This window comes from Anoplopoma fimbria, chromosome 8, assembly GCF_027596085.1.
Source record: "Anoplopoma fimbria isolate UVic2021 breed Golden Eagle Sablefish chromosome 8, Afim_UVic_2022, whole genome shotgun sequence".
In the NCBI taxonomy this organism is placed as follows: domain Eukaryota; kingdom Metazoa; phylum Chordata; class Actinopteri; order Perciformes; family Anoplopomatidae; genus Anoplopoma; species Anoplopoma fimbria.
This window is the reverse complement of record NC_072456.1, coordinates 13449906-13462603: the sequence shown is the minus strand read 5'-3', so window position 1 is coordinate 13462603 and position 12698 is coordinate 13449906. Positions and strand designations below refer to the sequence as shown.

Here is a 12698-nt window from a genome sequence, read left to right as displayed (position 1 = left end):
TTGAGAAGAGAATTTGCTTCGGGGATTGTACTTATGCCCCTCTAGTGTCTATTTCAACTAAATCCTTAATTTATCTTCACAGCACTGTAATTGTTTTTGTGGATTCATTATTTTGGTCAGACAAAGATAGCTTTTATTAAATACCACAGCATCACAGGATGGAGACAAGATGGAGATGTCCAGAGCTGCCAACTACATTTTAAGGGCAATCAGGACTTTGACTCACCTTCATAACTGTTTCCAAGCTGGGCTTTAATATGATTTTTTTTTTTATGATGCTAAAGTATCATCCTGTGAATATTTTGTCTCCGTTGAGCCAAGTCAATGTCCATCAAATGCATGCTGGGCACGCTCAGCCAAAACTCATCTCTCTGGATAAATAAAATTGATATGAAAGTGAATTATTCCTTAAAAGCAGCCTCATTAACATAACCATTTCTGTCGCATCCTCCAAACAAGTTCAAGTTTTGGCAACAGGATTCGTGTAAGGTCACAGTGGTTTCCACGGCGTCTGAATCACCCTCCTCCCTGCAAACATCAAAGTGTCACACAGCTTATCACCCTCCTGATAAATGAATAATTTAGAACCACATGAAGTCTTTTGGTGCAAAGCATAAGACAAATGTCCCATGATCGGCTAAACAGGTGTGGTGAATGTGTGGAAATGCGGTGTGAAAATGGTGTTGTGAAGAAATTACTGTTTTGTTTTTTTTAGGAAATTCACAATCTACAGAGCAGGAAACCAGATGTGGGTGAGCTGGAGAAGGAGAGAGAGGAGGCCATGCAGAGACTCCAGGTGAGATGACAACTGTCTGAGTGTGTTGTTGCCTTGTGTAAAACAGTCAACGTTGCAATACTTGTGTTACAGGGAATTGGCACATACTGTGTTAGAAAATTAGCTGTCAAAACGTGATTGATGAGTTTTTCTTTATATCACCCTTGAGCAGAAAAACTTAACTGTTGTGTGTCAGAGTCTTGAACACTTAAAAGACAGACTTTTGATTTTCAAGGCTCTTATAAAACACTGCTGCACAAATTCACTCTCTTCACCTACAATGTCATTGTTACTTAACAAAGAGAGCTTGTATTATGTCAGGATAGTAGGAAAACGACTTCATCGACAGGGAGGGTAGATAAAAACATTTCATCTTCACTGTGAGCAGACACATTCATTATTTTTTTTGCCATTGATGCTTGTGATCCAGTTGCTTAGAAGTCACCAGTTCAGTCTTAAAAGGATTTTGTACTTCTACTCGTAAAAGCTGTTTTACTGATCTCTACTCTGCATGTATTCATAGCAGAAATGCTCATGGTCTATTTTGTCTTCACCATGTTGCATTTCTTTTTACATTTTCCCATCATGTTGTGGTCTCAGCCCCTTTTGAATCTTCCTTTATAGTCTTGAATCTTCCTTCTAGTAAGAAACAGAAGTATTGCAGAGTGCTGACCGGCTTACATGCTGTTTTCTGTTCTTCAAACCAAACAAAGGCACAAAGCTGACTAATAGAAAATCAAAGCGCTGATACTGTATCTATAACGGACACTGCACAGTTCAGACCTGCAGAAGAGTCAGTACAGGAGAACTGAGGAGTTCAAGGAGAAAACACATAGTATTGAGTCTCCATGCTAAAGCAGGAGATTGTACCTGATGCATATTGCATAGCCTTAATTAGGTCCTTCATCATTTTTAGTAGTGGTGTCAGTTGTGAATTATGTATATTCATATTTGACCTTTTCTGTCCTTGTGTTCATTCCATAATCTATTCATGGGTGCATTTGGCATACAGAATGATCTCATAAAGCACAAAATTGCTCATTTAAATTTGTGGCATAAGCAATTTAAAGCAAATAAGCCTGTTAACTTTATTGCAGTCAGCAGCCACACACGAGTGAGGAATTTACAGGCATTTAAAGGTGCTAAATTTGAATTTGAGTGCATTTCGAAAGCCTCCACACAGCTCTCAACAATGCGGTGGCTGTGCCGGTGGCTTGCAGGTTAAGGTGCTAACAGTGCAAACAACAACAGCAGTGCTGGCAGTGCTAACGGTGTTTACCTGAGGGGGAACCAGATGGTGGGTGCTATGCTTCTCGTGCGCCGGTCTCAACGGCATTATCAGCTTTAATCGCCTTATGTGAGCAGTGCTGAGCAGCGACTGTAAGCTAACCAGTGGGGAACTCTTACATGCATTTAAATGCAGTAAAAGGCATGTACTGCTGGCCTGGCTATGTAGCCAAAGCAAGGCTCTGATAACAACACACACAAAGGGAGTGCGACTTAATTCTCTGCTCAGGTAGACTTTACTATATTTTATCATTACATAGATAGTATTTGTTTGCGGCTATGTTAATGCTTTGAATGTCATATAGAGAACCTTTTGAGTAAAGCTGAACTGGTTCTTGTTCAAACCTGTTCAGAGAAACTCTCTGATGCTTTACTTGTACCTGCATCGAAGCTTGAATGGTCAATTTCAGTCTTTGTTAGTGGATGCATTTGTACTATTTTCAAGTTGAAATTTAAATGTACAGAAAAACACAAACACTGTACTGAAAGAGTAAAGGCATTTAGACTTGCACTGGGATTTATTATACACATTACTGTACTTAGTTTGCAGATATAAACATTTGTGTAAAATGTCCTTATTTTGATAAAGTACCTATAATATGCATACTTGCCCAACTTTAGATGTAAAGCAAATGTGTGTTATTGTTTCCCTCTATCCCACTAACAAATAAGGGCATATTCATGGACGGATATGTCAAAAATAATAGCAGGAAACCGTCTAATTCCAGCTTACTTTCTTTACAAGAGTGAACATTACTTCTCTGCAAGGTGTATTCCACATACAAATTCATTATAAATCTATAACAGCACAGGTTGCTCATGCTAATGTCCCAAAAGTACAAAGAAAGCATACAATGTGAACACCAGACCATGGAAGAAATATTCATAAATACATCCAGATGAGAAAACTGTATTTACAGTTAATGTGTCTGTAGGATCTGGAGAGACTAAACGGCGACTTGGAGGAACGGGTCCAGAGTGCTGAAAAGACGCTGGCGTCGAGCCGGGAGGAGCAGAACCAGGCGGAGGGCGAGGTCCGACGCATCATCGACGTCCTTGACGTCAAAATCTGTGACCTGAACGACTTGAGAACGAGCCTGGCAAAACTCATCGACAAATAGCCACAACAGCAGTTGGGCTGCATCTCCACAGTCAGCACTGGTTCCACCCATGTGGCCTTGATTTGTGTTTCACTGGTTTATCAGCAGAGCAACTATCAAAGCAATATGTAAGAAAACATACTTGGTGTTTACCTTCACGGATCTGTGTTTTTACGATCAGTGCAGGTAAACAACAAGTATCACAAACCTCTGTTTGGTGTTATGTGCAAAATAAAACGTCATATTAATTCTGCAACCTTGGTATACTTATCATAAACAGTTGATAGTGTCATCTAACTGGCCACTACTTGTTTTTTTCCATATCCCAGTTCCCAGCAGCTTCATGTCCTTCTGCCACTGAAGAGGAATAATATGATATTTAAAACACATTTTAACTATGTTCACCATCTGCCATCACTGAACACTCTGAAAGCTTTTGATCAATCTGCTCTGGAAGAATGGCGTCCTCTTCCTCTTTTTGAGGCCATAGAAAAATTTGACCAGGTGGTTTACAATGTGAAATACTGAGTAGTGGCTGCTAGAAGCTGACAGTCTTTTCAGTGATGGTCTCATTTGTTTATGATATTATTACTGATGTCTCAAAAGGACTGAACCTATCATTTATTGGTAGCAAATAATACACATTTCTAAAGAGCCACTAAACTGATTTTAAGCTTGCTATTTTGCAAAAGTAGACAACAAAGGACTTTCTACTTGTTAGTCTAATTTGTTTAATTTATCTTTATTTAATACAAAGCGGGCAATCCACTTGTATTTGAATATTCTCTTACTGAATTAGGGGCAAGAGCAGTGGTAAATCTAGGAAAGAATCAAACGATAATGGCCCGGCAGTGTTTAATTAAAGCCTGTGGTGTTCTGTTTTCCTGCAGAGCTCGAGGTTTCAACCAATCAACCAGGTCAGAGCACAGACAGTAAAACTGCAGTCCTGTAACAGCAGGACATTCATCAGGAATTGAGATTGTTCAAAAAATAAAGTTTGATGGACACTTACATTTTTACTCTTATATTAAACATAAAAATGTGTTCATAATTCTGGACATTTGGTTAATAGAAAAAACAAAGTGACCGTTTTGTTCACTGCAGTTTGGCAGAAGACTTTGAAACTTTACACAGCTGGAGGCCCACACATAATAATAGTCCTGTATGAAAAAGCATTTTATTGTTTGCATTTTCTCGTAATTATAATTGGTAGTCACTGCGAGAAAGACAACTGAAAAAAATCCAGACTAGATATCTGCTTTTACACAATACCAACCTTTGAGTTCATCTTCATGTGACCCCTTTCCTTTAACACTGTGGAGATGCACCCAGTGGGAGTGTGGTCAGTGTAATGACACAATGAGGCAAAGACCCTGAATAAAGTCAGCTCCAGTTCACCATCAGCAGCCTGGGCTGGTCTCAAACCAGCCAGAGCATCAGCAAACTCAGAGATGCAACAACTTGCTCCCATTCCTCTGAGGATCTTCAGCGTTCGGCCGTTTTATGTTCATGTTTCATGAGGACTGCTCTTTTCTCACCACTTTATTCTATTATTCATGTTCATCGATGGGTTACTCACAGTCAGGATGGGAAATCAGACATGGCTACCGGCTGAATTTCTGCTAAATTCAAGCTGTAGGTGTTAGGTATGTCCTCTCCACCAGGCCACTTTGAAGTAAAGGTCCATGTGTGTCACTGTGGTCTGTGGACAGAGACGCTGCTTTCTCAGCCTGTTGAGTTCAACCTGAGACTGCACTTGATTATATTTGTGCCAAGTTTGATTTTGTTTACATGTGTCAGTGTTCACAGAATAATCCAGTTCTACTTCATGTACTTTTTCTGTGTTGCTTAACACTATAATTTACCATAACGGTAATAATAACCCTAGAGAGGCTCAGCGGAGCCGCAGAGCATAGATCACTATGAGAGCACTGCATGAGCTCTGCAGAAGTCCTGTACCTGCCAAGGAATGTGAAGCTGTGCGAGTGTGTGTGTGCACAATACTTTGCAGGGTACAACTGGAGACTGCTAGTAAGTTTAGTAAATAGGTACTTAATTGACTTGCCTGTCAGCTTTATATGTGAACTTCTGATGCACAGTAGCTATCAATCTTTGCTTCTCGCCCCCTGATGAGCTGATCCCTTCATATTCGACAGTAATATACGCTCAAATAAGGTGCAATATTTTGCAGCCGATGATGCAGTAACTGCCAGATTCATACTAATGTGTCAAAATGAGAGGTCATAACAAAATCCGTTAAAGCGATAAACTATCAGATAATGTACTAGAAACTGTTTGTTACCTGCAATTAGTACTTTGTAAGGGTTGTGCCATTTTCAACTGATGGTGTATTATAACCACAATTTATATTATAGCTTAAGTTATTTTTTCTGTCTTACAAGTTAATACAGAAAAATATCAACTTTACAGTCCGACAACTCAACAAGCATGATGTTGCTATTTATCTTCAGTAAATTAAGATTGCCATTTCATCATTGTGACAAGTTACTTCACTATCTGGGAGTTCTGACCAGCTGCTACATGCAAGCATCTCTGAATTAGCAATAAGGTTTCCAGCATAAATGCCTGTTCATGGTTAATATACGTAGTTTGTAGGTGAAGGGGACCTCTGCAAACCCTGTTCCCATCCATTTTAACAGAAGTGTTTTTTCACAACTGTGTTTTTTTTGGCTTCACCAGATTATGACAGATTTCTACCAGCCTATTATCAAGCATAAAGAAAATATGGAGAGCCATCGGCTCCTCGGCATGAGCTCTTTACAGTTGATGTCAGAAACACTTTGCTTCACAACAGCCTTATTCCAGTGTATCATTAATGCACAAGAACACTGTGCCTACAGAGTGGTATCTGTATACACAGAAAAAAAGACTGTCCTCTAACTGTTAGGCCCAATTTCTCCCCCTATTGTCTGACCTCTCTATTGAGAGGCCGGGGGGACAACATAGGACTCCTTTCTGGATCAATTAAGTATTGGGTTAATGTACATTAAAGGGTGTAACACCACATTAAAGAGTTTTAGGTACACAATAGGATCAGCTGTGTTGTAATTTTGTTATAGAATGTGAATCAGATCTTCAGTGTTATTGTGTATTTACAAGTTTGAGGAGAAGTCCACCATGTCCTTGCGACTATTTAGGGACCTGTTGGTGATGAACATATTCTGTTACATTAACGGCAATAAACAGAATGTTTGAATATCTGAGGGTGGATTCCTCCTAAAATACACTGGAATAAGGCCTTTTTTAAAAAACATCTGTTACAAGTTACAGTTACGAGACAATGCAGTACCAAAGATGCACCACTGTCATGGGAAAGCCACAACTGGAATAAACATCTTCTGCATGATGCTGAAGTTCATCTCAGATTTTTTTTTTTTACATTTTGATTTGAAGAGCTTAGTGTTGAGAACATTTTACCTTTCATTGAGACTCAAAATACCTCACTTAGTTGTGGTTAGTTTCATTGAAGTATTGGTACATTGAGAGGAAAACTGCCGACTGGTGTTTGTCAGTTCACGTTGGCTATTTTGTTTCACAAGAACTGAATTTGAGAAGAGCAGGTGTTTGTATGGTATGTGACATTGTGAGATGAGTTCCTTATATTTGTATAGAATTGTTTAACATTAAAACTCAGTCATGCAATGTCACGGCTGTGGTCTTTGTGTGATTGGAGGGCAAAAAACTCAGTGTTGTGTTCTTATTCAGTATTCTTACAGTTTGCATCTCACCCACACAAATGTAATGTTTCCTTAAATTATACTTCAGGTGGCAGGTATGATACTTAATCTATCATCTGATAAAGGGAAGGTTTTTTTAAATTCTGTGATAATCAAATGTTGGCACAGGCAGTACCTTTCTCATTTGGATTCAGCTACTACAGGCTATTTGAAATGCGTTAAGATTATATTGTCAATAATTCAGTCAGGACCTGTGATTTTTTGTTGGTCTGCCAATTTAGGCTGAAGCAACCAGCATGTGTTAATGTGTGTGCCAAATTCAATGAAAGTGGAGACCACTCCCAATCGGCAATGTTCCAGTCATGATTTGGAGAACACAGACAGCGCCAGTTGACTGAATTACCCAGAAAACTAATTGAACAGGCTTCTGACATAAATTACGTGCCAAATTCTTCTCGTTAATATATTTAGGCTTCTTTAATAAACAGTATAGTTTATTGCACCAGCTTCATCTTGTTTTATTTGATCGGCTACTTTTTCCTAGCAGTTAAAATGACCTGCACATCACAATCATGCATTGCACAATTCAAACCTAAAATTCACCATTTCCTCCTACCACTGAATAATACAAGTCAGACAGGCAGTCATTTTTTAACATTTATTTGAACACAAATGGCATAGAGAACCCATTTAGTGAAAGTCTACTTCAGCTTCTTCTTGGGGCGAAGATTGTTGGTGTGTCCACACTTCTTCTTGCGACAGTTGACAGCACGGGGTGCAGACGGGCATAGCACCTGAAAAACAAGTGACCAGGGGACAACTATAAGAATTTTGTCTCCCGAACCAAATTGAAACACCAAAATATGTGTTTCTGGTGCTCACAAATTTAAGATTAAGTATGCCAAAGAAACAATTCCACAAGAATTACTAAATTTGAAAAGGGAAAGTATGACTCCGAGATTACTATACTGACCCACAGATAAAAAAAATTGTATTTTAAGCCTAGGCTTACACAATTTATCCACAACATCCTGCTATCAAATTAGTCTACTTCCATTTTATTTTAAAATACATGTAGCAAATTAATTAAATTACATTTTTACTGCTTGTGTTCCTATCACTTCACAGTAAATAACAGCAGTATTGTACACATGGTGATTTTCAAGACTTACTTGCGGCAGATCATCTTGTCACAGTTGTATTTCTGGGCCAGCTGTCTGAGAGAAGGCTCAATGATGCCACCACGCAGACGCAGAACCAGATGCAGAGTGGATTCTGGAGAGAAATTAAAACACCAACAGGTCAGTCACATTTGCAGCAGCACAAAGGAAAACCTTCTCTACCAGAGCATTTCACAATAACAGGTGCATTGTAAAAGCTTACCGTCCTGGGGATTCAGGTTTCGACCAACTTATTATTGCTTGTCTAAGGTTTACTGTGACAATTGACACATTCAGCACAACTTGATTAAATAAACTTACCTTTCTGGATGTTGTAGTCAGACAGTGTGCGTCCATCTTCAAGCTGTTTGCCAGCGAAGATCAGACGCTGCTGATCAGGAGGAATTCCTGCAAACACAACACTTTTTAACCAAGCTGCATTTCACATTTGACCATTAACAACATTCAAGCACAAAACGCAGAGATGAAAAATTGGGTGACTAACCACGACTCACATGTCAAGCATAAAAAAATAAATTAAGTTTAATGTCTACCCTGACTTTCAATGACTAATTCAAGTTCCTCAAATGAAAGTAAGTGGCATGATGCTTTGAATGCAGGGCCTGAAATACAGTTAGGTTATACCATTAGACCAAGTCAACTGGCTTGCTCTAAATTAACTCAATCTACACACACAATGCTCTACCACAAAAATAGTAAACCTGAAGGTAAAACTTGACTTTCAAATACATTTGTGTAAACTCAAAGAGTAAAGTTAAACGTGAATGCTCACCTTCCTTGTCCTGGATCTTTGCCTTGACATTTTCGATAGTGTCACTGGGCTCAACCTCAAGGGTGATGGTCTTCCCCGTCAACGTCTTCACGAAAATCTGCATGTTTGCAGGCTGATGTTGGAAGAGAAAAAAAAACCTGTCGTTAGCTCAGAGTGAGCAGCTCCAGTGCTGACCACGACACTACCAGCATACTTCACACTAGTATCACTAGTACTAACTGTCATTCACATTCATGAGGAACACAATGGTAGTGCCTTAACTTTTCTCAACTATTATAATGATGGTGGAATAGCGCGCTAGCTTTGGTTAGCATCGCCCGGTGTGTTAGCTTCGGTTAGCAGCGGAGCGGGCTTGATGCGAGGCCTCGCCACATGCGATACGTTAGCGTGGCGCTCAGTCACGTTTCTCTGTTTTTAGCCTTCGAACCGGGTAAAAACACTCAGTACACATGTGCTGTCGTAATAAAACGAACAATATAGTGTCTTAGTCGCATTCAACTCCTCCACGTTCACTATAGATCATTAATCAGTGCTGGACAAAACGTGTACCCACCCGGCCGCTAGCTGAGCCTCGACGAAAAGAGAGCGGAAGAAGGATGACGCTCTCATACGTCACTTCCGCCTGGTTGCTTCCTCGGGAATAAAATCAAGAGAGTGCATGTTGAACTTTGAAAAAAATGGATCTCAAATGTGTTATTAAGAAACATTACAATTCATGTCAAAAGCTATAATAGCGACAGCCGTTGTCAATTAAAACTTCATGGCTTCTACCTATGCTGGTTACAACAAATATAAAGGAGGAACAAAACAATTACGCGTATGGTCCAGAAAGAAATATTGTTTTGTTGTTGTTATTATTGGGCTATAAAATAAAAATTAATTGAATATATATTCCAAAATTGTATTCCACAGAAATAGCCCGAGGGCGGCGACAGCGAGCAGTATGATTCACTTTAAAAGCTGACAGTTATTTGAAAAGACGCAAAAGTGCCTTCTTAAACAGCTTAAAGGTTGACACACGGTGTTAAGTTTAATTTTGTGGACCTAAACTCATTTGCCCTTTATTTTTTGAAAGCGGTTCAGTGTGTTAGGGATTCAGTACAGTATGTGTACGTGGCTGATACGACTGCTCTGCAATTAAGAGTGACTGACACCTGCTGTTGTAGTGTTGACAAAACAGCATAATGTCAGTTTATGAAAGTAGACCAAGCAAATACAGTTTCATTTTCATAATTTATTTAGGGCAGCCGACTTTATTTCTATAAATATATTTTCCATGACGTGCATGTTACATCTAACCAAAGCCTTTCTTTTAATGTAGTGTCATATATATATATATATGTATATATGCACTCAAATGCAGGACGAATCATGCTGCATATTGTAAGTTTATCTGAGTTAATGCAGAATCTTGAAAAGGGGAAGCCTGTCCACTCCAAATACTTAGTCGGTTGTTATATATGAGGAAATTTATATCAAGCTGCCTTTTAGTCAGACGAGCAAAGCCAGATAGTTACACTATTACATCCTCAACACCAGTCTGAAAACCAGGAACATTTGATTTTTTTCTGGCAAGTCATTACTTAAGTGTTTGCAACTATTTTTGTGTTCTTGTTTTAGATTAAATGTTATTTTTTTGTGTCCAGTCCACTCATTGTATGTAGCCAGGTAATAGGACACCATGGCATGCATTTGTGTCTCTGCAGGAGCAGCAACAGTATCAACATCATCATGTTCCACAGCACAGAGGTTTCCATGGTGAGGCATTGTAGCATTTTTCACCTGCTGCATAATAAGATGGCTAGCTTAACCAAACAGTAATGTAAGGGGGTCACTGGTGGTTTCCAATATGACTGCAGTGGTGAAAACACTGATTCCAGCACGTCCTGTAGGCAAAGACTTACTCCGGTCTACCAACATCCCATTTCTGGACGGGATAAATCCAGATGCATTCTTATCACGTTTCCAGGAGGACTTCCAGCCTTGGTCTTCCAAGAAGGCAAAGCCTTTTCGAGCACCCACACCAGCTCAGGTGGACCACAAGGACTTGAGGTACATCAAGGAATACCTCACAGAGGCGATGGTGTCCTACCACTGTCACCCATTGCCACAGATCACCCGTACCCCACGCTGGCCCACGCTTCACACCAACTTCAAGATGCAAACAGACCCTGGAGAAGTGGATTTCCTCACTACACAGTCCCAGAAATTCCAGCCCCATCCCTTCCAGCCCCCTCCCACTCCCATCCGACACCCAGACGCCATCAAGAAGATCCCGGGTTTGGAAAAACTCCCAGAAAGCACCGTCAAAGCCTCCTTCACCCCACATCGTCATTGTCCTGTTGTAAAAGCCAGGGCTAAACATCTAGGTAAGTGACCATTTAATTGCATTCTGAAAGAAAAGATGAATTCAGTGCTTAGTTATAAATGATTGATGTGATCCCAGAGAAGTGTCAGTCTCACAACATGATTGACTTGTAATAAATAACAGTGAAAGAATCTGTGTGGCGGTTCTACAGAATGTCATTTTTGAAATTTTCTGTGTAGTTGAGGGTTTTCCCACAATCAAAGGGGACAGGCGCTGTCAGAGTTTTGTCTCCCAGTACAACGACACCTTCCAGGGATCCTGGAGCAGAGCGGCAAAACCTGGGGAAAAGGTAACACAGCAGCAGATGTTGGGCCATCATGATCAAATTTTTTTTTTTTTTATCCAACCAGACACCAGAGTACAAAAATACATTTTCACAATAGTGTCCACTCCATTTAGCAATGTGAGCCATTTCAACCCCTGTTTGAGCTCAGATGTAAATCAGAATCCTGCCTGTTTACTCTTTTCATTAAATGAGCGGCCACACTTTTAATTAAAACATCATCAGCTCTGAGGCAAAAAACTGAAACAAAAGGTCTAGATTTACTAAAGTTATGTACTCAAGTATGTATTTGAGATCATTTCCACCATAGACCTCAACTCCTCGGCATTTCAGGGAGAATGTTCAGCTTTTTATTTCACTACAGTCATTAGTTATTTTAAGATTAAGTTTTTACTTTCAAAACATATGATCAACATATAACATATTCATTTTTCTATATTCAATTACACAGCATATAAATAATATATGTTGATTTTGAATGCAGGACTTGAATGGAGTATTTTTTTCATTGTTGTATTACTTTTACTTAAGTAAAAGATGTGAATAGTTCTTTAAATGCTGGTATCAAAGCATTGTTTTCTCTGACAAGGCAAAGTCAAAATTTAAAAAGACTCTCATATTTATATCCCTTCCTTGGTGTATTTCTACTAGTTGTCATGGCACAGGACTAGATTTAGGAACGACCCTAACTACTCAGCAGTTCCAGAGAAGCCATTTTCTCTGATTTCAGAGAGAGACTGAGGTCAAACCAGAATGTAGGCTGATGTGTTGAATGCTCAGCTGTGTGCATGCTAAGGGAAGATACACTATGACCTGGAGTACCAGCACTGTGAGCTTGAAATAGACACAAGAGTGACAAGGGTACTGACCTTTTAATGAAGCTTTCCATGAAATGGATGTTATTAGCTTAAACCGTGACTGTTATTCACATTGTCTTTCTCCAGCACGCATCATTGGCTCTGGGTGATCCTGTGAAGATTGTAGAGAGAGAGACAACCCACGCTGCGTCATTCAACTGGCCCGCTGCCTGCAGGTCTGCAGTCGTTCTACCATGCTGGAAAAACTCCCGTCACATCACTCACTTTACATTCTATATGAACAGTTGCCAAACAGTAGAAAAAACAATGGCTTTAGGGGCTTTTTTTCATCCTTCAGATCTCAGTTCAGCCCTCTTTTAGTTTCACGGTATGCTTTGATTTGGGATACTAGATTCTTGAGGCGTCTTGAACGCTAA

The 12698-nt window shown here is 39.6% G+C and overlaps 2 protein-coding genes across 3 annotated transcripts in view; one reads left to right on the top strand and one right to left on the bottom strand.

The window, feature by feature from the left end:
• Positions 1-6854, top strand: part of LOC129094985 (homer protein homolog 3-like) — a 45870-nt gene extending 39016 nt beyond the window's left edge. For both annotated transcript variants that reach the window (XM_054603318.1, XM_054603317.1), the window contains 2 exons: positions 716-796; positions 2998-6854. In XM_054603318.1, coding sequence (XP_054459293.1) covers positions 716-796; positions 2998-3183 — 267 coding nt within the window. In that variant the 3' untranslated portion in view covers positions 3184-6854. The remainder of the gene's footprint in view (positions 1-715; positions 797-2997) is intronic.
• Positions 6855-7504: 650 nt separating this feature from the next.
• On the bottom strand, positions 7505-9472 carry uba52 (ubiquitin A-52 residue ribosomal protein fusion product 1). Its single transcript, XM_054602315.1, is given in 6 exon segments — positions 7505-7632; positions 7635-7654; positions 8033-8135; positions 8342-8428; positions 8814-8925; positions 9367-9472. Coding segments are annotated over 5 exon segments (384 nt in total). The 5' UTR covers positions 8917-8925; positions 9367-9472; the 3' UTR covers positions 7505-7561.
• Positions 9473-12698: the final 3226 nt, after the last annotated feature.